This window comes from Heptranchias perlo, chromosome 16 (genome assembly GCF_035084215.1).
Source record: "Heptranchias perlo isolate sHepPer1 chromosome 16, sHepPer1.hap1, whole genome shotgun sequence".
Taxonomy (NCBI): domain Eukaryota; kingdom Metazoa; phylum Chordata; class Chondrichthyes; order Hexanchiformes; family Hexanchidae; genus Heptranchias; species Heptranchias perlo.
The window spans coordinates 65,738,862-65,765,786 of NC_090340.1; the positions used below are offsets into that span (position 1 = coordinate 65,738,862).

The 26,925-nt window shown below is 47.1% G+C and overlaps 1 protein-coding gene across 1 annotated transcript in view; it reads left to right on the forward strand.

Annotated features, from left to right (window-relative positions):
* The window catches only part of tango6 (transport and golgi organization 6 homolog (Drosophila)), a 151,733-nt gene that overhangs the window by 19,441 nt on the left and 105,367 nt on the right, over positions 1 to 26,925 (forward strand). Inside the window, exons 5-7 of the mRNA XM_067998237.1 lie at positions 248 to 369; positions 14,325 to 14,499; positions 18,877 to 18,959. Coding sequence (XP_067854338.1) covers positions 248 to 369; positions 14,325 to 14,499; positions 18,877 to 18,959 — 380 coding nt within the window. The remainder of the gene's footprint in view (positions 1 to 247; positions 370 to 14,324; positions 14,500 to 18,876; positions 18,960 to 26,925) is intronic.

A 26,925-nucleotide genomic window follows, 5' to 3' on the forward strand; every position in this document is an offset into this window, starting at 1 on the left:
TGCAAGTTCAGAGGTGTGTTGGTCCCCGCGCCGAGGGCCCGGCCCCCCGCGCCGAGGGCCCGGCCCCCCGCGCCGAGGGCCCGGCCCCCCGCGCCGAGGGCCCGGCCCCCCGCGCCGAGGGCCCGGCCCCCCGCGCCGAGGGCCCGGCCCCCCGCGCCGAGGGCCCGGCCCCCCGCGCCGAGGGCCCGGCCCCCCGCGCCGAGGGCCCCCTTTCATTTCTCTTTCTGTTTTCGTTATCTCTTCACAGCTGGAACTGCAGAAGCAGCGGCTGCTGATTGGAGGAAATGTGATACCGTTGCCAGGATTCTGACTTCCTGTCCTCAGCGATCTCTCTCTGTTGAAGATTATTACATGCAGGTGTGCCCTCAGGTAAAGCACAGAAATCCCTTTAATGGAAGTATTTGTTTATATATCAGAAGAATGGCTTTAATTTTCTTTTTTAAAAAAAAAAGTAAAGTGAGCAAGTATGCGTGCAGAGCAAGAGACGCTAGACATGTTTCCAATGCTCAGTGCATGCGGCCACCCGGCCGAGTTTAGCCCGGCCGCCCGGACTTGGTTCTGTCAGTTTTCGTGCGGGACCTTCTGATGGAAATATGGGTGCTGAGGGTTGGTGGAGCTGGTGCACAGTTAGTCCTGAGTGCCTTGTAGCACTGACACCTGTTCACAGTAGCATTTTAGCATGGGAGCAGTTACAGATGCATCTGCATTCTGCGAGAGCAGGAGGGCGGGGGTGAGGGGAATGGCTTTGCTTGGTGTGTTTGAGTGGACTTGGAGGGAGGCACATGTTGACTGGTTGCTGGGGAGGCTGAACGAGCGATGTAAACACTGACCGGTTGGAGCTGGAGCGTAAGGCGGTGGATTCCTTTATTAATCACTCATGGCTCACTGCTGATGGACTTTGTTCATCTTTGCTGCTGACTGTAGAATGTCCCTGAGGGCACATCGAAAATCCAAGGGTCTTAAATTACACTAGAGAAATGCTGGTATTAAGTTTACACTGGAAGAGAGGAGACTGAAGGCTTCAAGATCCCTCAGGCTATTGACAAGTTGAATCCTGAGAAACTATTCAGCCATGGCTTTTGGAATGACAATATGGGGACATGGGATGGGATGGAGCTCAGGAAAAGGATAGAGGATGAATGAAATACTGTACACAGAGGGGTGGAGAATGGACAGATGGAGCCAGTGCTGTGGGGGGGGGGTTAAACTAATTGGCAGGGGGATGGGCACCAGGATGTAGCATTAGAAAGGAGAAACAAGGTGCACAAAAGATTGGGAGAGAAAGATAGCACTAGAGTAAGAAATAATATGGTATTAGGTGAGATTAGACTGAGAGAGAGTACAAGAAAGTCTAAGACTGATTTGCAGTGCATGTGTGTAAACACACGAAGTGTGGTAAACAAGGTCGGTGAGCTACAGGCGCAAATAGCCACATGGGAATATGATGTTGTGGCGATAACGGAGACATGGCTCAAAAAAGGGTACTAAATATTCCTGGATACAAGGTGTTCAGGAAAGATAGGGAAGGAAAAAAAGGAGAGGGGGTGGCAGTATTGATTAAGGAGAATATTACAGTGCTGGAGAGAGAGGATGTCCTGGAGGGGTCAAGGACAGAATCTATTTGGTTAGAGATAAGAAACTATAGAGGTGCCATTACACTACTGGGTGTATTCTATAGGCCACCAACCAGTGGGAAGGAATGATGTGGAGATGCCGGTGATGGACTGGGGTGGACAAATCTAAGGAATCTTACAACACCAGGTTATAGTCCAACAGTTTTATTTGAAAATCACAAGCTTTCGGAGGCTTTCTCCTTCACCTGACGAAGGAGAAAGTCTCCGAAAGCTTGTGATTTTCAAATAAAACTGTTGGACTATAACCTGGTGTTGTAAGATTCCTTACATTAGTGGGAAGGATATAGAGGAGCAAATTTGCAGGGAAATTACAGAGAGGTGCAAGAACTATAGATTATGATAATGGGAGACTTCAACTATCCTAGTATAGACTGAGATAGTAATAGTGTAAAGGGCAGAGAGGCGGAGGAATTTTTGACCAGTACGTTTCCAGCCCAACGAGGAAGGAGGCATTGCTGGATCTGGTTCTGGGAAATGAGGTGGGCCAAGTGGAGCAAGAGTCAGTGGGGGAACATTCAGGGAACAGCGATCATAGTATCATCAGGTTTAGAATAGCCATGGAAAAGGACACTGAGCAATCTAGAGTAAAAATACTCAATTGGAGGAGGGCCAATTTCAGTGGGTTGAGAACGGATCTGGCCCGGGTAAACTGGAATCAAAGATTGGCAGGCAAAACTGTAATTGAACAATGGGCGGCCTTTAAAGAGGAGATGGTTCAGGTACAGTCTGGGTACATTCCCACCGGGGATAAAGTTAGGGCAAACAAAGCCAGAGCTTCCCGGATGATGAAAGAGATAGAGAGTAAGATGAAGCAGAAAAAAGGGGCGTATGACAGATGTCAGGTTGATAACACAAGTGAGAACCAGGCTGAATATAGAAAGTTCAGAGGGGAAGTGAAAAAGGAAATAAGAGGGGCAAAGAGAGAGTATGAGAATAGACTGGCGGCCAACATAAAAGGGAATCCAAAAGTCTTCGCCAGGCATTTAAACAGGTAGTAAGAGGAGGGGTGGGGCTGATTAGGGACCAAAAAGGAGATCTACTCGTGGAGGCAGTGGGGATGGCCGAGGTACTAAATAAGTACTTTGCATCTGTCTTTACCAAGGAAGAAGATGCTGCCACAGTCTCAATAAAGGAAGATATAGTTAAAATACTGGATGTGCTAAAACTTGATAAAGAAGAGGTACTTGAAAGGCTGGCTGTACTTAAAGTAGATAAGTCACCCAGTCCGAATGGGATGCATCCCAGGTTGCTGAGGGAAGTAAGGGTGGAAATTGCAGAGGTGCTGGCCATAATCTTCCAAACATTCTTAGATATGGGGGTGGTGCTGGAGGACTGGAGAATTGCACATGTTACACCCTTGTTCAAAAAAAGGTGTAAGGATAAACCCAGCAACTACAGGCCAGTCAGTTTAACCTCGATGGTGGGGAAACTTTTAAAAACGATAATCCGGGACAGAATTAAGAGTCACCTTGTACGAGTGTGGATTAATAAAGGAAAATCAGCACGGATTTGTTAAAGGCAAATCGTGTTTAACTAACTTGATAGAGTTTTTTGATGAGGCAACAGAGGGTTGATGAGGGCAATGCAGTTGATGTGGTGTATATGGACTTTCAAATGCCGTTTGCTAAAGTGTCGCATAATAGGCTTGTCAGCAAAATTGAAGCCCATGGAATAAAGGGGGCAGTGGCAGCATGGATACGAAATTGGCTAAGTAACAGGAAACAGAGTAGTGGTGAAGGTTGTTTTTAGGGTGGAGGGAGGTGTACAGTGGTGTTCCCCAGGGGTCGGTGCTGGGACCACAGCTTTTTTTGATATATATTAATGACTTGGACTTGGGTGTACAGGGCATAATTTCCAAATCTGCAGATGACACAAAACTTGGAAGTGTCGTGAACAGACAGGCTGGTGGGATGGGCGGACACGTGGCAGATGAAATTTAATGCAGAGAAGTGCGAAGTGATACATTTTGGCAGGAAGAATGAGGAGAGGCAATATAAACTGAAGGGTACAATTCTAAAGGGGGTGCCGGAAGAGAGAGATCTGGGGGTATATGTGCACAAATCTTTGCAAGTGGCAGGACAGGTTGAGAAAGCGGTTAAAAAAGCATACGGGACCCTGGGCTTTATAAATAGAGGCATAAAATACAAAAGCAAGGAAGTCATGATGAACTTTTATGAAACACTGGTTCGGCCACAACTGGAGTATTGTGTCCAGTTCTGGGCACTGCACTTTAGGAAGGATGTGAAGGCCTTAGAGAGGGTGCAGAAAGGATTTACTAGAATGGTTCCAGGGATGAGGGACTTCAGTTACGTGGATAGACTGGAGAAGCTGGGTTGTTGTTCTTAGAGCGGAGAAGATTGAGAGGAGATTTGATAGAAGTGTTTAAAATCATGATGGGTTTAGATAAAGTAAATAAAGAGAAACTGTTCCCCTTGGCGGAAGGGTCGACACAGGTTTAAGGTGATTGGCAAAAGAACGAAAGGTGACATGAGGAAAAACTTTCTTGCAAACGGCAATTGATACTAGCTCAATTGCTAAATTTAAATCTGAGATAGATAGCTTTTTGGCAACCAAAGGTATTAAGGGATATGGACCAAAGGCAGGTATATGGAGTTAGATCACAGATCAGCCATGATATTATCAAATGGCGGAGCAGGCTCAAGGGGCTGAATGGCCTACTCCTGTTCCTATGTTCCTATGTTATGCAGCGAGTAGTTATAATCTGGAATGCGCTGCCTGAAAGTGTGGTGTAAGCAGATTCAATCGTGGCTTTCAAAAAGGAATTGGATAAATATTTGAAGGGAAAGAATTTGCTGGGCTAAGGGGAATGAGACTAACTGGATTGCTCTTACAAAGAGCCGGTACCGGCTCGATGGGCTGAATGGGCTCCTTCTGTGCTGTAATGATTCCAGCTGCCCTACATAGAGCGGAGGGGAACTGTCAGATCAGGTAGAGAGCTATTGTACACAGGGGATGGCAGGTGTTTAGAATGGACAGCCCAGAAAGATGGTTGAGACGAACAACATCGGTAATTTTAAGAGAGAATTGGGCAGATATTTGGGAAAAAACTCAATAGAGTTATTAGCAGTGTACTGTGCATTCTGTGTCTGACCTGTGGAGTGGCCTGATGGACTGAAATGGTCTTTTCCGACACTGTCCATTCTCTGTTCCTGGTGACGGAAACCAGTTCACAGGAGCTCGCTTCACCAGCCCACAGTTCCTAAATGCTGAGTGTACAGAACACAGAGTGATGATGACCAGGTCACGGGGCTGGGAGAGTTCAATGTGGACATCTTTGCACTCGCATTCAGAGCCAAGTCGATCCTTCAAGCTGAGCTCGGTCAGTACCAGCTGCTCTCTGCCTCCAGACCCGTTGTGATTTAATTCAATAATCGGAACGCTAGCGCAGCCACTTGCTGCTCAGAGTGGCTGACTGCTATGTTTTATAAGATTGCACTGCTTGCCTCTCTGCTGTTTGAGGTGTGCTATAAATAGCACTTTATTACTTGGCTTTTTTGCCAACTGAGCAGATTTTGCTTTTACAAATCAATAAAGTGGGGGAGGGGATCTGGGAGCTGCAGTGAATTAGATCATTGATAGATCAGTATAACTGCCACTGTATACATTCCAGTATAGGTGCAGAATACTTGATGGAAGGCTGCAGAGTAAACAATTTATCTTGAGGGAGCGTGACGAACTCGAGTGCTACAGGCACGCACCAGCATGAGTGTGTACCCCTCGAGTCTGTTGCGCTTGAGTGTGTGCACTCTCCAGCATGCCTGCTCACAAGTGTGTGCACTATCCCGCGTGCCTGCTCACGAGTGCGTGTGCAGTCTTGATACAGGAAGAGGCCATTAAACCTCTAGAGCCTGTTCCGCCATTCAATTAGATCATGGCTGATCTGTATTTTAACTCCATTTACCCACCTTGGCTCTCTGGAGCTGTGACACTTGCGTATGTGACAGACAATTTTTCCGGGTCCAATGGATATTTGCATCTAACTTATATTGCACACAGAAAACCAACAGATGAGCGAGGTGCAGCGGGAGTGAAAGGTAAATCTATGGGATCCATGGTAAATCCATAGGTGTCGGCTGTGGCTCAGTGGGTAACACTCTCGCCTCCGAGTCAGAAGGTTGTGGGTTCCTCCTGTTCCTGTGTACCTATGTCTGTCACATTTGCATAGTTTCGATGGTAAAACTCCTGATTGGCTTAAATATCTATATCTGTAGCCCATAAAAGATAGTAAATGTGCTGTGTGTGTCGCACACTCCTTATTTGGGCATCACTAGTCTGTCGTGCCTCTAGGTGGCACCTCAATAGGATTTCCCATTATTAAGCGAGGAGCTGCCAATGTCACGCCTCCCCTCCCTGGTCCTACCTTCTCCCACAAGATGGAGCTTTAGAGCCGGTATCTGCACACAGTTCGCACAATGTTGCACAGCCTCAGCTCTCCACAGCTACATACATCGAGGTTACAACACGGAAACAGTCCATTCGGCCCAACCAGTCCTTGTCGGTGTTAACCCTCCACCTGTTCCCATATTCCTTTATCACCTTTTCCTTCATCCACCTCTCCAATCTAATCCTCAATGTTGACAGTTTCTGCCTCAACCACTAACGCTGGAAGTGAATTCCACAGACTCACAACTCTCTGTGAAGACGTTTCTCCTTCCCTCTGTTCTAAATCTTACATTTAATCGTGTATCGGTGGCCCCTTGTTCTAGACCCTCAACTGCTGGGAACAGCCTGATTCTATCGACCCTGTCCCGTCCTTTCATTATTTTAACCACTTCTATTATATCAACCATCATTACTAACTCCCGGCGTGGATCTCGACCCAGCTTTTTTTCAGGTACATGTAATAAATTGCAAATATTTGTCCTTATATATTCATCCAAAAGATGGCACCTCCAACAGTGCAGCACTCCCTCAGTACTGCACTGGGAGTGTCCGCCTAGGTTTTGTGCTCAAGTCTCTGGAGTGGGACTTGAACCCACGACCTTCTGACTCGGAGGCGAGAGTGTTACCCACTGAGCCATAGCCGACACCTATGGATTTACCATGGATCCCATAGATTTACATTTCACTCCTGCTGCACCTCGCTCATCTGTTGGTTTACTGGATCCATTTGTGTGCACTGCTAACACCTGAGGCCCCGGTGCACCTCTGCAGGTTCATGTTTGACTTTCTACTCCTCCTTACTCCTCTGTTTCCGCTGGATAATCTCCAGCAACTGATGCTCTACCTCTTGGATGGCTCCTGGATCCAATCTAATCTTCCCCCAATTAAACCTTGGGAAGACCAAAGGCATTGTCTTCGGCCCCCGCCACAAACTCCATTCCCTCGCCACCAATTCCATCCCCCTCACAATTACTTCTAATCAATGTACTGGAAATTGTTTAATCCTTTTTAATGTGAAGCTTTGCCCTCTGACCCTAAATCTCCAGATGTGAACAAACCCTGTCATTACAAAGTAATTTATTCTCCACTTCTTCTCCTTCAAAACCTCCATAGAAAGTTGTTTCATTGCTCTCACCATCGCATTTAATCTGAGTTCTTTCTGAATGCAGCTGTTGGGCAGGTTGCTGCTGGGTCACACTGAATGCCTTTACTTCTGTCAGCTCGGGTTAAAAGTAAAAAATGGACAGGTACCAAATGATTCAATCGTTTATCACCAAGCACGCTTAAATTCCTAGTGTTGTATCTTGGGGCTTGACATATCTTCAGGAGTATAAATAAATCTGACACAGGTGTCATCTCCAACTGCCAGTAAGGCCATGCTTCCCACTGGCTCACTGAACTGCCAACTTTAAAGTAATTTATCCTCATGGTGTCAGGGAGCAAGAGAGAAATGCAGTATTTGCTGAGTGTTATTTGATAGTCTGCATGCAAAGGTTGAGACCCAGCTCCTGCAATTGAGTAAATTGTGAAAATCTGAGAGCGTTAATAACAAAGTGCTTTGTGCCCACCCTGAGCGGGTGTTTGGGGCGGGCGCAGGTGTATTCTGTGAGAGGGGTGGGGTATATCGTTCATTCTGCAGCCTCTTGCAACCTGAATATACTTCACTGCAGGCCAATAAGTCCTGAGTTTGCATTAAGAATGACGCACATGCTTAGATTTTCACAGTGAAACTGTGTGAAAAGCCTTCCCACCAGGACAATTGGAGAACATGGGCGGGTATCCCTGGGCTGGACTGGGCTCCCCATCACGCACGCCGGGTGGGTATCCCTGGGCTGGACTGGGCTCCCCATCACGCACGCCGGGTGGGTATCCCTGGGCTGGACTGGGCTCCCCATCACGCACGCCGGGTGGGTATCCCTGGGCTGGACTCCCCATCACGCACGCCGGGCGGGTATCCCTGGGCTGGACTCCCCATCATGCACGCGGGCGGGTATCCCTGGGCTGGACTGGGCTCCCCATCACGCACGCTGGGCGGGTATCCCTGGGCTGGACTCCCCATCACGCACGCTGGGCGGGTATCCCTGGGCTGGACTCCCCATCACGCACGCCGGGCGGGTATCCCTGGGCTGGACTCCCCATCACGCACGCCGGGCGGGTATCCCTGGGCTGGACTCCCCATCACGCACGCCGGGCGGGTATCCCTGGGCTGGACTCCCCATCACGCTGGGCGGGTATCCCTGGGCTGGACTGGACTCCCCATCACGCCAGGCCGGTATCCCTGGGCTGGACTGGACTCCCCATCACGCCAGGCCGGTATCCCTGGGCTGGACTGGACTCCCCATCACGCCAGGCAGGTATCCCTGGGCTGGACTCCCCATCACGCACGCCGGGCGGGTATCCCTGGGCTGGGCTGGACTCCCCATCACGCACGCCGGGCGGGTATCCCTGGGCTGGACTCCCCATCACGCCAGGCGGGTATCCCTGGGCTGAGTTGGGCTCCTAGCAGGTATGTTGGCAGTTATTGTTGTATATACTGATTAACCGATGTATGGTATGAGATGTCTACGTACACCTACACCATAACAAACACAACTATTATGCATGAACCCAAGGGACTTGGAGTCCTGTCCTTCATTCTTTGGGTCCTGGATTCAAGTCAGGCCCAGACAGAAGTGATAAAGATTTCCCTTTCTGATAAAGAGCTGGGTGTTTACTGTTTCATGTCCAGGACTTGTCAGTTCAATTCCAGGCATATCCCAAATGCCAGCATCAGATTGTTAAATGAAATATGTCATTGAGAACGTTAGCCATGCTCAATTAGCCTTGTTTAAGCTCAGGAAACCGAGCACTTCCTACACAAAGTTTCAAAGCTAAAATGTGAATCAGTAAGTTCTCAAGGATTGAGATTGTGAAATTGTGGAGTGTTCAGAGAGACTGCAAGGTCCTGATGCACACATTCAAGGACTCGGCAGATTACGTAAGCAGTCCTTGATTTTTCTTTCTCTCTTCCCCAACCACGAAAGTGGTTTCATTCCTCTCAGTATTTCTGTTAACAGGAGTAAGTTGATTCCACGCCCTGCGTTGTTCTCTGCACCTTCTCTGTGCTGCCCGGTCTCTATACCGCGTTGTTATTTGCCCGTTCCATGCGCTATCATGGCACCTGCCCGTTCTCTGTGTGGAGCCAACACCTGCCCGTTCTGACAGTTCTGTTACATCCACAAGTGTTCAGAATCCTGAGGGGAGTGGTGGGTGGATGTGGGGAGGGTTTTCGCATTCCAGCAGCAGAGACTTAATAACTTACTCAGAACCTCGAACTGAATGTACTTAAGGGAGACAAGCAAAATACTGCAAATGCTTCAAATCTGAAACAAAACCAGGAAATGCTGGATACACTCAGCAGGTCAGACAGCATCTGTGGAGAGAGAAACAGAGTTAACGTTTCAGGCCAATGACCTTCAGAACTTGAGAGAACTGCTTTCTGTTTACAGCACAAGCACACATGAAATAAGAGTCGAGAAGTTCATCAGGCCCATCAGTATTTGCTCCAGCCATTAGATGGTGCAGCCTTGTACATCACCCTCCCAGTCACAGGTAACACTAACTCCTGTACATCACCCTCCCAATCACAGGTAACACTAACTCCTGTACATCACCCTCCCAACCACAGGTAACACTAACTCCTGTACATCACCCTCCCAACCACAGGTAACATTAACTCCTGTACATCACCCTCCCCAACCACAGGTAACACTAACTCCTGTACATCACCCTCCCAGTCACAGGTAACACTAACTCCTGTACATCACCCTCCCCAACCACAGGTAACACTAACTCCTGTACATCACCCTCCCAGTCACAGGTAACACTAACTCCTGTACATCACCCTCCCCAATCACAGGTAACACTAACTCCTGTACATCACCCTCCCCAATCACAGGTAACACTAACTCCTGTACATCACCCTCCCCAATCACAGGTAACACTAACTCCTGTACATCACCCTCCCAACCACAGGTAACACTAACTCCTGTACATCACCCTCCCCAACCACAGGTAACACTAACTCCTGTACATCACCCTCCCCAATCACAGGTAACACTAACTCCTGTAAATCACCCTCCCCAACCACAGGTAACACTAACTCCTGTACATCACCCTCCCCAACCACAGGTAACACTAACTCCTGTACATCACCCTCCCAACCACAGGTAACATTAACTCCTGTACATCACCCTCCCCAACCACAGGTAACACTAACTCCTGTACATCACCCTCCCAGTCACAGGTAACACTAACTCCTGTACATCACCCTCCCCAACCACAGGTAACACTAACTCCTGTACATCACCCTCCCAACCACAGGTAACATTAACTCCTGTACATCACCCTCCCCAACCACAGGTAACACTAACTCCTGTACATCACCCTCCCAATCACAGGTAACACTAACTCCTGTACATCACCCTCCCCAATCACAGGTAACACTAACTCCTGTACATCACCCTCCCCAATCACAGGTAACACTAACTCCTGTACATCACCCTCCCCAATCACAGGTAACACTAACTCCTGTACATCACCCTCCCAACCACAGGTAACACTAACTCCTGTACATCACCCTCCCAGTCACAGGTAACACTAACTCCTGTACATCACCCTCCCAGTCACAGGTAACACTAACTCCTGTACATCACCCTCCCAGTCACAGGTAACACTAACTCCTGTACATCACCCTCCCAGTCACAGGTAACACTAACTCCTGTACATCACCCTCCCAGTCACAGGTAACACTAACTCCTGTACATCACCCTCCCAGTCACAGGTAACACTAACTCCTGTACATCACCCTCCCAGTCACAGGTAACACTAACTCCTGTACATCACCCTCCCAGTCACAGGTAACACTAACTCCTGTACATCACCCTCCCAGTCACAGGTAACACTAACTCCTGTACATCACCCTCCCAACCACAGGTAACACTAACTCCTGTACATCACCCTCCCAACCACAGGTAACATTAACTCCTGTACATCACCCTCCCAATCACAGGTAAAACTAACTCCTGTACATCACCCTCCCAATCACAGGTAACACTAACTCCTGTACATCACCCTCCCAACCACAGGTAACATTAACTCCTGTACATCACCCTCCCAATCACAGGTAACACTAACTCCTGTACATCACCCTCCCAATCACAGGTAACACTAACTCCTGTACATCACCCTCCCAACCACAGGTAACATTAACTCCTGTACATCACCCTCCCAGTCACAGGTAACACTAACTCCTGTACATCACCCTCCCAATCACAGGTAACACTAACTCCTGTACATCACCCTCCCAGTCACAGGTAACACTAACTCCTGTACATCACCCTCCCAACCACAGGTAACATTAACTCCTGTACATCACCCTCCCAGTCACAGGTAACACTAACTCCTGTACATCACCCTCCCAACCACAGGTAACACTAACTCCTGTACATCACCCTCCCAGTCACAGGTAACACTAACTCCTGTACATCACCCTCCCAGTCACAGGTAACACTAACTCCTGTACATCACCCTCCCAACCACAGGTAACACTAACTCCTGTACATCACCCTCCCAGTCACAGGTAACACTAACTCCTGTACATCACCCTCCCAACCACAGGTAACACTAACTCCTGTACATCACCCTCCCAGTCACAGGTAACACTAACTCCTGTACATCACCCTCCCCAATCACAGGTAACACTAACTCCTGTACATCATCCTCCGCAATCACAGGTAACATTAACTCCTGTACATCACCCTCCCCAATCACAGGTAACACTAACTCCTGTACATCACCCTCCCAGTCACAGGTAACACTAACTCCTGTACATCACCCTCCCAACCACAGGTAACACTAACTCCTGTACATCACCCTCCCAATCACAGGTAACACTAACTCCTGTACATCACCCTCCCAACCACAGGTAACACTAACTCCTGTACATCACCCTCCCAGTCACAGGTAACACTAACTCCTGTACATCACCCTCCGCAATCACAGGTAACATTAACTCCTGTACATCACCCTCCGCAACCACAGGTAACACTAACTCCTGTACATCACCCTCCCAATCACAGGTAACACTAACTCCTGTACATCACCCTCCCAACCACAGGTAACACTAACTCCTGTACATCACCCTCCCAGTCACAGGTAACACTAACTCCTGTACATCACCCTCCGCAATCACAGGTAACATTAACTCCTGTACATCACCCTCCGCAACCACAGGTAACACTAACTCCTGTACATCACCCTCCGCAATCACAGGTAACACTAACTCCTGTACATCACCCTCCGCAATCACAGGTAACACTAACTCCTGTACATCACCCTCCCAGTCACAGGTAACACTAACTCCTGTACATCACCCTCCGCAATCACAGGTAACACTAACTCCTGTACATCACCCTCCCAGTCACAGGTAACACTAACTCCTGTACATCACCCTCCCCAATCACAGGTAACATTAACTCCTGTACATCACCCTCCCAATCACAGGTAACACTAACTCCTGTACATCACCCTCCCCAACCACAGGTAACACTAACTCCTGTACATCACCCTCCGCAATCACAGGTAACACTAACTCCTGTACATCACCCTCCCAGTCACAGGTAACACTAACTCCTGTACATCACCCTCCCAGTCACAGGTAACATTAACTCCTGTACATCACCCTCCCCAATCACAGGTAACACTAACTCCTGTACATCACCCTCCCCAATCACAGGTAACACTAACTCCTGTACATCACCCTCCCAACCACAGGTAACACTAACTCCTGTACATCACCCTCCCAGTCACAGGTAACACTAACTCCTGTACATCACCCTCCCAACCACAGGTAACACTAACTCCTGTACATCACCCTCCCAACCACAGGTAACACTAACTCCTGTACATCACCCTCCCAACCACAGGTAACACTAACTCCTGTACATCACCCTCCCAGTCACAGGTAACACTAACTCCTGTACATCACCCTCCCAACCACAGGTAACACTAACTCCTGTACATCACCCTCCCAGTCACAGGTAACACTAACTCCTGTACATCACCCTCCCAACCACAGGTAACACTAACTCCTGTACATCACCCTCCCAACCACAGGTAACACTAACTCCTGTACATCACCCTCCCCAATCACAGGTAACACTAACTCCTGTACATCACCCTCCCAACCACAGGTAACACTAACTCCTGTACATCACCCTCCCCAACCACAGGTAACACTAACTCCTGTACATCACCCTCCCAGTCACAGGTAACATTAACTCCTGTACATCACCCTCCCAGTCACAGGTAACACTAACTCCTGTACATCACCCTCCCAACCACAGGTAACACTAACTCCTGTACATCACCCTCCCAGTCACAGGTAACACTAACTCCTGTACATCACCCTCCCAGTCACAGGTAACACTAACTCCTGTACATCACCCTCCCAACCACAGGTAACACTAACTCCTGTACATCACCCTCCCAGTCACAGGTAACACTAACTCCTGTACATCACCCTCCCAGTCACAGGTAACACTAACTCCTGTACATCACCCTCCCAGTCACAGGTAACACTAACTCCTGTACATCACCCTCCCAGTCACAGGTAACACTAACTCCTGTACATCACCCTCCCCAATCACAGGTAACACTAACTCCTGTACATCACCCTCCCAATCACAGGTAACACTAACTCCTGTACATCACCCTCCCAGTCACAGGTAACACTAACTCCTGTACATCACCCTCCCAGTCACAGGTAACATTAACTCCTGTACATCACCCTCCCCAACCACAGGTAACACTAACTCCTGTACATCACCCTCCCAACCACAGGTAACACTAACTCCTGTACATCACCCTCCCAGTCACAGGTAACACTAACTCCTGTACATCACCCTCCCAGTCACAGGTAACACTAACTCCTGTACATCACCCTCCCAACCACAGGTAACACTAATTCCTGGGGATTTACCACTCGCTCACTGAAATAATGTTTCCACAGATTAATTTTGAATTTAACCCCCTTCGAGCACAGCCCGTGTCCTTTGCACCTACGGTTCTTGACAAGGAGAAACACACAAATATACGAAATTGATGGGCAGGAAGAGATCAGCTGATCCATTGAGCCTGCCGCATGGCTTGTCATGGTCAACATTTTCTAGTCACTTTAGAATGCTAAAGAGCAGCAATTAGTCCCTTGGTGTTTCTGACTCTGCTCTGTTTTCTGCTTCGTACCAGGTTCTCGAACTGTTTCACATCAGAGATAAGCTGACTGCTCATCAGTTTCAGAGAGTGGCCACAACAACTGTCCTCACTATGGTAAAGGAACAACCTGAGCTGGCGGACAGGTACCTGCTGAGGCCTCTACTCACTCCATTCATCATCTGCTCGGGTACTGGAGGTACAGAGATAGGTAAACACCAGACTTTTCAGGGGGTGGCCCTGTAGCTGCAACACTGGAGGTGGAGGGAGGGGCGAGGGCGTGGAGGTGGAGGGAGGGGCGAGGGCGTGCGAGGCGGAGGAGCGAGAGCTGGCGAGGCGGAGGTCTTTGGGAGGGGCAAGGCACGGGGTGGAGTGAGGATGGGTGAGGGGCGGGTGGTGTCTTAAAGGCGGAGAGAGAGATGGAGAGGTTTAGGGCCTCGGCAACTGAAAGCAAGCCCAGTCTCGTATATGGCTCCTGGGATAAAGAGCAAGAGAATCCTCTGACCCCTCCCTCAACACTGTGGGGAATTGACCTGCCGAATCAAAGTTATAAACCTGAGCAAAATTCTCTCCTTCCCCCCAACCCTTTAATGTAGAAGCTCGTGGCACCAGTGTGTCTGTTTAGCTAAGCCCCCTGCCAGGCACATTGAATGAAACCGTTCTATCACAATGGCAAGAAATGCTTAAAATTAAACCTAACAATGGCCCATTGTCTTAAAGCTACAGTTACATGCAAAAGGTTGCTCCTTAACACTTCAAGTCACCCTAATTTTATGTCTGGTTAATGTTAACACAAAAAAAAATGCAGCATTTCCCTGGGACTTATTCCCATATAAGTTGAATCCAACCTGAGTGATTTTGTAGCATACATTAAAGCACAATCCCTTACAGATCATACAAGTAAAAGTCCTGAAATATTACATGTGTTTGAGTGTTAGTGTGTATACGTGGAATATTGTGAAAACATTTGACCTATTGTAATCCCTTCAACCTGGGCAGGAAGGAAGGGAGTTACGGTGGGGGTGGGAGTGGATTGGGAGTGTTATTGTGCTGTCTGTCACATGCTGTGTTGTTCAAAATACCTACCTGGAGCCTATTCAGATTTCTACCTCCAGTGTGATTAAGTGGCTGTGACCCTTGATCTGTGACACTGCTGAATAAACACAAACTTCCGACATCTCCACCATCAGCTCCAAGAGTAACAGGAGACTGATTTTTACACTTTCCTTATTTTCTAATTGTAAAATGGAAATATACATCAACTGAGTTGGGGTATGCCCCCTAACCTGGCTGGTACATCGCTACAGTACCTGCTTCCCTTCAGTGTCCCAAACTCCGTAGGTGCCTGCCTGCCTGCCTCATGCACTCCTATCTCAGCTGGCACCTGCTTCCTGCCACATCAGCCATCCTTGTAGCCTCTCATTGAGATTCCCAATTATGCCAAGTTCAAAAAGATACTGCATAGTAGACTCGTGACTAAGATCAGCGCATGTGGAGTCAGGGGACAAGTAGCAGAATGGATAGCAAGCTGGCTACAAAACAGAAAACAGAGTAGGGGTTAAGAAATTAAAACAGAAAATGCTGGAAACACTCAGCAGGTCCAGCAGCATCTGTGGAGAGAGAAACTACTCTGTGTTCCTCTCTCCACAGATAGTGCCTGACCTCCTGAGAGTTTTCAGCATTTTCTGTTTCTATTTCAGAGTTCCAGCATCTGCAGTATTTTGCATTTTTGGTGTAGGGGTTAAGGGTATTTACTCAGACTGGCAAAGGATGGGAAGTGGGCTTCCATAAGGGTCGGTGCTGGGACCACTGTTGTTCACAATTTACATAAACGATTTGGACTCGGGAATCAGAAGTACAATTTCAAAATTTGCGGACGACACCAAATTGGGGAGGGGTGTAGTTAATATAAAAGAAGAATGCATCAAAATGCAAGAAGACATTAATAAACTTGCAGAATGGGCAAATGAATTTCAGAATAGATAAGTGTGAGGTGGTGCATTTTGGTAGGATGGATAAGGGGGCCACACACTGCTTGGATAATCGGAGTCTAAACAGGATAGAGGAGCAAAGGGATCTGGGGGTACCGATACACAAATCACCAAAAGTAGCAGCGCAGGTTAATAAGGCCGTAAAAAAGGCAAACAAAGAACTGGAGTTCTTTTCCAGCAGAATAGAATTGAAAAGCAGAGAAGTTATGTTAAACTTGTATAGGACCTTGGTTAGACCACACTTGGAGCACTGTGCACAGTTCTGGTCTCCATATTGCAAAAAGGATATAGAGGCATTGGAGAAGGCACAAAAAAGATTCACAAGGATGATACCAGAACTGAGAGGATGTCCTTATCAGGAAAGACTGAACAGGCTGGGGCTCTTTTCTGTATAAAAGAGAACAAACGAACATACGAATTAAGAGCAGGAGTAGACTCCTCGAGCCTGCTCTGCCACTTGATAAGATCATGGCTGATCTGATTGTGACCTCAACCCTACTTTCCCGACCACCTACTGTAACCTTTGACTCCCTTGTTAATCAGGAATCTATCTAACTCAGCCTTAAAAATATTCAAAGACCCTGCCTCCACCGCTGTCTGGGGAAGGGAGTTCCACAGTCTCACGACCCTCAGAGAAAAAAATTCTCCTCATCTCCGTCTTAAATGTGAGACCCCTTATTTTTAAACTGTGGCCCCACTTCTAGTCTCTCCCACAAGACGAAACATCCTCTCAGCATCTACCCCTTCAAGTCCCCTCAGGATCTTATGTTTCAATAAGATCACCTCTCATTCGTCTAAACTCCAGTGTATACAGACCCAACCTGTCCAACCTTTCCTCATAAGATAACCCCCTCATCCCAGGAATCCCATTTGACCGAGTGTGGCACCAAGAAGCCCTTGTAAAACTGAAGTCAGTGGGAATCAGGGGGAAAACTCTCCGGTGGCTGGAGTCATACCTAGCACAAAGGAAGATGGTAGTGGTTGTTGGAGGCCAATCATCTCAGCCCCAGGGCATTGCTGCAGGAGTTCCTCAGGGCAGTGTCCTAGGCCCAACCATCTTCAGCTGCTTCATCAATGACCTTCCCTCCATCATAAGGTCAGAAATGGGGATGTTCGCTGATGATTGCACAGTGTTCAGTTCCATTCGCAACCCCTCAAATAATGAAGCAGTCCGAGCCCGCATGCAGCAAGACCTGGACAACATCCAGGCTACGGCTCATAAGTGGCAAGTAACATTCGCGCCAGATAAGTGCCAGGCAATGACCATCTCCAACAAGAGAGTGTCTAACCACCTCCCCTTGACATTCAACGGCATTACCATCGCTGAATCCCCCACCATCAACATCCTGGGGGTCACCATTGACCGGAAACTTAACTGGACCAGCAATATAAATACTGTGGCTACAAGAGCAGGTCAGAGGCTGGGTATTCTGCGGCGAGTGACTCACCCCCTGACTCCCCAAAGCCTTTCCACCATCTACAAGGCACAAGTCAGGAGTGTGATGGAATACTCTCCACTTGCCTGGATGAGTGCAGCTCCAACAACACTCAAGAAGCTCGACACCATCCAGGACAAAGCAGCCCGCTTGATTGGCACCCCATCCACCACCCTAAACATTCACTCCCTTCACCACCAGCGCGTTACTGGACAGAGGTCGTGGAGGGGGAGGGGTCGCGGCGCGCGGAGGGGGATGGTTCGCGGCGCGCGGAGGGGGAGGGGTCGCGGCGCGCGGAGGGGGAGGGGTCGCGGCGCGCGGAGGGGGAGGGGTCGCGGCGCGCGGGGCGATTGTTGCCAGTCGGACAGTTCTGTGAATTGTGAAATCGGCCTGAAGGGCTGTTTCTGTTTTGTGATCTCAGGTTGGTGAAACAGTTCTAGATTAAATTAATTACTTTTGTTGTTGCCTGTTGACTTTCTCTGTCAAGGTATATTTGCCAGTTTCACTAGTCTGCTAATCTCAAGGGCGTCATTTATTTTAATGACCTGGTTTAGAAATGCTTATTACTTCCAATTCCCTGTGGGTGAGTTTGTTCAATAGGATTTCATCAGCCTTACCGGCAGAAGCCTGGCCAGTCAGCACTGCCACATCTTTCACCGAGAGCTCATTAACGAGGCCTTAACAAGTAACTGCAATTAAATATAAAAGGTTCAATCGTTCCCTGAAATTGAATTCTTTATTCTCTGATTTTTAATCAAAAAAACAACCGTACTATTTTCTCTCCCACTCTGCACAGAACGCAGGGGGGACGTGGGCAGGCAGGCCGCGGGACGTGGGGAGCAACGCGGGGCATGGGGGGGCTGCGCAGGACGTGGGTTGTAGCGCTGAAAAGGAAAACTAAACTGGAGTTTCGACGACTGGCCCCCCCCCACTATTTTCTGTCCATTTAATGCTGACTCTGCTGTTATTGCTGTTAAACAGCAGGAAGCTCAGAGTTGGTCCGTTTGGCAGGTCCTTCGTTTCTTACTCGTCGCCTCTCGTTATCTCTGTTTCTCTGTCTCTTCTCCGTCTTTGCTCAGTTTCCCCTGGGTTCCTCTGCTATTGTGGGCAGACCAGCAGCATCTGAGTACAATTCAGCTCTGTTCTCCCCCTTCCTTTCAGAGATGGCAGAGGGATCAGGACAAGTTGGAGCAGTGATTGTGGGAGAGCTGGAGCTGACCAGATGTGTCGAGGATGTACATAAGGTAAGACCAGGTGTGTTTGTTTCTTAGATCAGCCAGTACTGCTCAGGGCCCTGTACCTAGAGACTGAGAGTTCTCTCAGCTGGGGGCGTTGGTTTGGGATAGAGCTATTCAGCGTCCGTGCCAGCACAAGGCACCTACCAGCTGCTTGGCTTGAAGAGAGTTTGCATCTAATTCCATTTCCTGTTCTTTTGCCCTCAACTGCGGAAGATACACAGGCTCTGTGGTGTCCGTACTCATCAAGTTAAAAAGCAATGGATACAGCAGAGGAGATAGTGCCCACGAGCCATGTAGAGAGAATTACCTTTTCATTGAAGGCCAGACAATTCATGGAGACTTGATCCAAGTCTTCGAAGTGCTGAGGGGTGTGGATGATATAGATGTAAGGAGGCTATTTAATGTGGCTATGAGTGTGGATTTAGGGGGCACAAGTACCAAAGCGAACTCAACGTCGAGCTGTATTGCCAAATCAGTGGAGTAATAAATGAATACTTCGCATTGGTCTTCACTAGAGAAGAGGATGCTGCCAATGTACTAGTAAAGGAGGAGGTAGTTGCGATATTGGATAGGATAAAAATAGATAGAGGGGATACTTAAAAGGTTGGCAGTACTCAAAGTAGAAAAGTCTCCCGGTCCGGATGGGATGCATCCTGGGTTACTGAGGGAAGGGTGGAAATTGCGGAGGCTCTGGCCACAATCTTCCAATCCTCCTTAGATATGGGGGCGGCGGCAGCAGAGGACTGGAGGATTGCAAATGTACACCCCTGTTCAAAAAAGGGGAGAGGGATAAACCCGGCAATTACAGGCCGGTCAGCCTAACGTCGGTGGTGGGGAAACTTTTAGACACAATAATCCGGGTCAAAATTAATTGACACTTGGAAAGGTCTGGGCTAATAAATAAAAGTCAGCACGGATTTGGTAAAGGAAAATAGTGTCTGACTAACTTGATTGAAGTAACGGAGAGGGTTGACGAGGGTAGTGCAGTTGATGTTGTGTATATGGACTTTCAGAAGATATTTGATAATGTACCACATAAGAGACTTGTTAGCAAAATTAAAGCCCATGGGATTAAAGGGACAGCATGGATATAAAATTGTCTAAGGAACAGAAAGCAGAGAGTCGTGGTGAACGGTTGTTTTTCAGACTGGAGGGAAGTATACAGTGGTGTCCCCCAGGGATCGGTATTAGGACCACTGCTCTTTTTGATATATATTAATGACCTGGACTTGGGTAGAGAGTGTATAATTTCAAAGTTTGCAGATGACAGGAAACTTGGAAATATAGTAAACAATGTGGAGGATAATAACAGACTTCAGGAGGACAGAGACAGACTGGTGAAATGGGCAGACACCTGGCAGATGAAATTTAACGCAGAGGAGTGATACATTTTGGCAGGAAGAATGAGGAGAGGCAATATAAACTAAATGGTACAATTTTAAAGGGAGTTCAGTTACGTGGATAGACTGGAGAAGCCGGGGATGTTCTCCTTAGAGCAGAGAAGGTTATGATGTGGAGTTGCCGGTGATGGACTGGGGTGGACAAATGTAAGGAATCTTACAACACCAGGTTATAGTCCAACAGTTTTATTTGAAAATCACAAGCTTTCGGAGACTTTCTCCTTCGTCGGGTGAGTGTTCTCTGACTATATGCGGTAACCTTCAAGGAATCCCACACTCACCTGACGAAGGAGAAAGCCTCCAAAAGCTTGTGATTTTCAAATAAAACTGTTGGACTATAACCTGGTGTTGTAAGATTCCTTACAGAGAAGGTTAAGAGGAGATTTGAGAGAGGTGTTCAAAATCATGAAGGGTTTGGATAAAATAAATAGAAAAACTGTTACCATTGGCGGAGGGGTCGAGAACCAGAGGACACAGATTTAAGGTGATTGGCAAAAGAATCAAAGTCGACATGAGGAAAAACCTTTTTACGCAGCGAGTGGTTAAGATCTGGAATGTGCTGCCTGAAAGGGCGGTGGAAGCAGATTCAATCGTGACCTTCAAAAAGGATTTGGATAAATACTTGAAGTGAAAAAATTTGCAGGGCTACAGGGAAAGAGCAGGGGAATGGGACTAACTGGATTGCTCTTACAAAGAGCTGGCATGGGCTCGATGGGCCGAATGACTGCCTTCTGTGTTGTAAGGTTTCTATGAGTGCAGGAACAGAGAGATCTGGTGGTGTGTGTACACAAATCTTTGAAGGTGGCAGGGCAAGTTGAGAGGGCCGTTAAAGCCCAGGATCCCATATGCCTTTTTTATTAATAGAGGCATAGAATACAAAAGCAAGGAAGTTATGGTAAACCTTTATAAAACACTGTGTAGTCCTCAGCTGGAGTATTGTGTTCAATTCTGGGCACTGCACTTTAAGAAGCAAGTCAGGGCCTTAGAGAGGGTGCAGAGGAGATTTACTAGACTGGTTCCAGGGATGAGGAACTTCAGTTATGTGGAGAGACTGGAGAAGCTGGGATTGTCCTCCTTAGAACAGGGAAGGTTAAGGGGAGATTTGATAGAGGTGTTCAAAATCCTCAATGGTTATGATGGAGTAAATAAGGAGAAACTGTTTCCAGTGGGTCGGTAACCGGAGTACACGGATTTAAGGTGATTGGCAAAAGGACCGGAGACGACATGAGGAAACATGTTTTTACACTGAGTTGTTCTGATCTGGAATGCGCTGCCTGAAAGGGCGGTGGAAGCAGATTCAGTAGTAACTTTCAAAAGGGAATTGGATAAATAGTTGAAGGGGAAAGAGCAGGGGTTTGGGACTAATTAGATAGCTCTTTCAAAGAGCTGGCATGATGGGCCAAATGGCGGGCCAAATGGCGGCCTTCTGTGCTGTACAGATACTATAATATAATTCTGAGGCACTCATACTGAAGCTACACAGGGCTTTGTTCAGGCTGCAGTTTGAATACTGCGATCAGTGCTGGTCACTGAAGTGCAAGGGAAGGCTGCTCTTAGTGTCCGAGGACTGAGTTATGAGGAAAGGAGTCAAATGTGAGGTGTCCTGATGGCGGCTACAGGATACTATGTGAAATAGAGAAAGATAATCCTGTGCAGTATTTGACGTTAAGCCATGACTGCGGGACAAGGTACAAATCGGTAAAAGGACAGTGGTTTCCTATGGAAGAATGAGCTAGCGGCACCCAATGGTTTCCTGTATCTCACTTCCTTATGAAAACTAATGGGCTGGAAGGATATGGGGTCGGAGCGGGCTGGAAGGATATGGGGTCGGAGCGGGCTGGAAGGATATGGGGTCGGAGCGGGCTGGAAGGATATGGGGTCGGAGCGGGCTGGAAGGATATGGGGTCGGAGCGGGCTGGAAGGATATGGGGTCGGAGCGGGCTGGAAGGATATGGGGTCGGAGCGGGCTGGAAGGATATGGCTAAAAATTGATAAAGAAGAGGTACTAGAAAGGCTAGCTGTACTTAAAGTAGATAAGTCATCCGGTCCGGATAGGATGCATCCAAGGTTGCTGAAGGAAGTATAGGTGGAAATTGCAGAGGTATTGTCCCTAATATTCCAAAATTCATAGTCACTTGGACAAGTGTGGATTAATACAGGAAAGTCAGCACGGATTTGTTAAAGGCAAATCACGTTTAACGAACTTGATAGAGTTTTTTGATGAGGTAACAGAGAGGGTTGATGAGGGTAATGCAGTTGATGTTGTGTATATGGACTTTCAAAAGGCGTTTGATAAAGTGCCGCATAATAGGCTTGTCAGCAAAATTGAAGCCCATGGAATAAAAGGGGCAGTGGCAGCATGGATACGAAATTGGCTAAGTGACAGGAAAGAGAGAGTAGTGGTGAAGGTTGTTTTTCGGACTGGAGGGAGGTGTACAGTGGTGTTCCCCAGGGGTCCACTAGGTACTAGGACCACTGCTTTTCTTGATACATATTAATGAGTTGAACTTGGGTGTACATGGCACAATTTCAAAATTTGCAGATGACACAAAACTTAGAATTGTAGTGAACAGTAAGGAGGATAGTGATAGACTTCAAGAGAACGTAGAAAGGCTGCTGGAATGGGCGGACACAAGACAGATGAAATTTAATGCAGAGAAGTGTGAAATGATACATTTTGGCAGGAAGAATGAGGAGAGGCAATATAAACTAAAGGGCACAATTCTAAAGGGGGTGCAGGAACAGAGAGACTTGAGGGTATATGTGCACAGGTAGTTGAAGTTGGCAGGACAGGTTTCGAAAGTGGTTACAAAAGCATACGGGATCCTGGGCTTTATAAATAGAGGCATAGAGTACAAAAACAAGGAGGTTCAGTTACGTGGATAGACTGGAGAAGGTGGGGTTGTTCTCCTTGGAACAGTGACGGTTGCGAGGAAATTTGATAGAGGTATTCAAAATCACGAAGGGTCTATACAGAGTCGATAGAGAGAAACTGTTCCCATTGGCGGAAGGGTTGAGAACCAGATTTAAGGTGATTGGCAAAAGAACCAACGGCGACATTAGGAAAAACTTTTTTATGCAGCGAGTAATTATGATCTGGAATGCGCTGCCTGAAAGGGTGGTGTAAGCAGATTCAATCATGGCTTTCAAAATGGAGTTGGATAAATATTTGAAGGGGAAAAATTTACAGGGCTATGGGGAAAGAATGGGGGATTGGGACTAACTGGATTGCTCTTACAAAGAGCCGACATGGGCTCGATGGGCCAAATGGTGGCCTCCTGTGCTGTGTAATCATTCTGTGGGGACGGAATGGGGTGGAAGGATATGGGGTCGGAATGGGATGGAAGAATATGGAGTATACAATGGGTAATACTCGGAGTTGCCCTGCTGCTGGCACTGAGGTAACATCAGGTGTTGAGAGATTTGAGAATGAAAAGCAGGGGCAAACATTTCAAAAGATATTTTATGACTTGCAACAAAAATATATCCCTGTGAGGAGGAAAAACTCCACAAAAAGGGTGAACCAACCATGGCTAACTGAGGAAGTCAAGGATGGCATCAGGTTAAAAGAAAAAGCATACAACATGGCAAAGATTACTGGTAAGCCCGAAGATTGGGAAAACTTCAAAAACCAGCAAAGGATGACTAAAAGAATAATAAAGAGGGAGAAAATAAATTATGAGAGTAAACCCGCAAGAAATATAACAACTGACAGTAAAAGCTTCTACAAGTATATAAAAAGGAAGAGGGTAGCTAAAGTAAACATTGGTCCCTTAGAGGATGAGACTGGGGAAATAATAATGGAAAACAAGGAAATGGCAGAGGAATTGAACAGATATTTTGTATCTGTCTTCACAGTAGAAGACACTGATAACATACCAATAATAGTAGAAAATCAAGGGGCAAAGGGGAGGGAGGAACTAAAAACAATCACTATCACTAGAGGAAAAAGTACTTGGTAAACTAATGGGTCTAAAGGCTGACAAGTCCCCTGGACCTGATGGCTTGCATCCGAGGGTCTTAAAGGAAGTGGCTACATTGGATGCATTGGTTGTAATCTTCCAGAATTGACTAGATTCTGGAAAGGTCCCAGCGGATTGGCAAACCACAAACGTAACACCCCTATTCAAGAAGGGAGTGAGACAGAAAGCAGGCAACTATAGACCAGTTAGCCTAACATCTGTCATTGGGAAAATGAAAGAATCCATTATTAAGGAAGTAGTAGCAGGACATTTGGAGACTCATAATACAAACAAGGAGAGTCAACATGGTTTTATGAAGGGGAAATCATGTCTGACAAATTTATTAGAGTTCTTTGAGGAAGTAATGGGCAGGGTGGATAAAGGGGAACCAATGGATGCAGTATATTTGGATTTCCAAAAGGCATTCGATAAGGTGCCGCATAAAAGATTACTGCACAAGATAAGAGCTCATGGTGTTAGGGTAATGTACTGGCATGGATAGAGGATTGGCTAACTAACAGAAAACAAAGAGCCAGGATAAAAGGGTCATTTTCAAAATAGCAATCTGTAACTAGTGGGGTGCCACAGGGATCAGTGCTGGGGCCTCAACTATTTACAATATATATCAATGACTTGGATGAAGGAACAGAGTGTCTTGTGGCTAAATTTGCTGATGATACAAAGATAGGTGGAAAAGCAAGTTGTGATGAGGACACAAAGTGTCTGCAAAGGGATATTGACAGGTTAAGCGAATGGGCAGAAATTTGGCAGATGGAATATAATGTGGGAAAATGTGAAGTCATCCACTTTGAGAGGAAAAATAAAAAAGCAAAATATTATTTGAATGGAGAAATATTACAAAATGCTGCGGTACAGAGGGATCTAGGTGTCCTCGTAGATGAAACACAAATAGTCAACATACAGGTGCAGCAGGTAATCCAGAAGGCAAACGGAATATTGGCCTTTATTTCTAGGGGGATGGAGTATAAAAGCAGGGAAGTCATGCTACAACTGTACAGGGTGCTGGTGAGACCACACCTGGAGTACTGCATACAGTTCTGGTGCCCTTATTTAAGAAAGGACATACTTGCATTGGAGGCAGTTCAGAGAAGGTTCACTAGGTTGATTACGGGTATGGAAGGGTTGGGTCTATACACACTGGAGTTTAGAAGAATGAGAGGAGATCTTATTGAAACATACAAGATTCTGAGGGGACTCGATAGGGTGGATGCTGAGAGGATGTTACCCCTCATGGGGGAATCTAAAACTAGGGGGCATAGTCTCAGAATAAGGGGTCGCCCGTTTAAAACAGAAATGAGGAGGAATTTCTTCTCCCAGAGGGTCGTGAATCTTTGGAATTCTTTACCCCAAAAAGCTGTGGAGACTGAGTCATTGAATACATTCAAGGCTGAGTTAGACAAATTTTTGATCAGCGAGGGAGACAAAGGATATGGGAAAAGGGCGGGGAAGTGGAGTTGAGTTAAAAATCAGATCAGCCATGATCTCATTAAATGGTGGAGCAGGCTCGAGGGGCCGAATGGCCTGCTCCTGCTCCTATCCCTTATGGTCTTATGAATGAATATTTTGGAGTCTTGTTTGGTAGCTTTTGGATATTTCGGTGTATTTCCACAAAACAGTTTATAACAGTTCCTTGTATTATTGTATAAGTGATAGATGTCACTTTCCTTAGTGGGGTCTGGTTGTAGATGGAATGATTTCCAGTTATCCTGTGCGAATTAAGTATTGAGGTGATGGTTTGTGGTTTACTATCTTATCCTGACATGTACTTACACATCTGCCTCTGCATACATTGTGTCCTTTGAATATTTAATGTTAATGTATATCCGGTGTGTGAGGATAGGCTTGATGTGTAATTGCTCCTAATGTAGTGATTAAGAGTATGACTCAGGGACATTTAACAAGCTCAAGCAAGCTGATGGATGAAGAAAAGTAAAGTTTTTCTATCTGAAATGTTCACAGGAAATGGGGTGTGGAGAGTGTGTTTCTGGCTCCCTTCAGGCGGTGATTTAATGGTTTACAGGTGAGAGGCCGCAGGGAGCTGCAATTGGGTTGGTCCTTCAGACCCAGCTTTCCCACTATAGGTCCCACCAGGATGTAGCAATGGAAAGGAGAAACCAGGGGCACAAAGGATCGGGAGAGAAAGATAGCACGAGAGCAAGTAATAGTACAGTCAGACTAAGAGAGAGTACAAGAAAGTCTAGGACTGGTTGCGTGGTAAACAAGGTCGGTGAGCTGCAGGTGCAAATAGCCACATGGGAATATGATGCTGTGGCGATAACAGAGACCTGGCTCAAAAAAGGGCAGGATTGGGTTCTAAATGTTCCTGGATACAAGGTGTTCAGGAAAGATAGGGAGGGAAAAGAAAGGAGAGGGGGTGGCAGTATTGATTAAGGAGAATATTACAGTGCTGGAGAGAGAGGATGTCCTGCAGGGATCAAGGACAGAATCTATTTGGTTAGAGTTAAGAAATAAAAGAGGTGCTCTATAGGCCACCAACAAGTGGGAAGGATATAGAGGAACAAATTTGCAGGGAAATTACAGAGAGGTGCAAAAGCCATAGAGTAGTGATAACTATCCGAATATAGACTG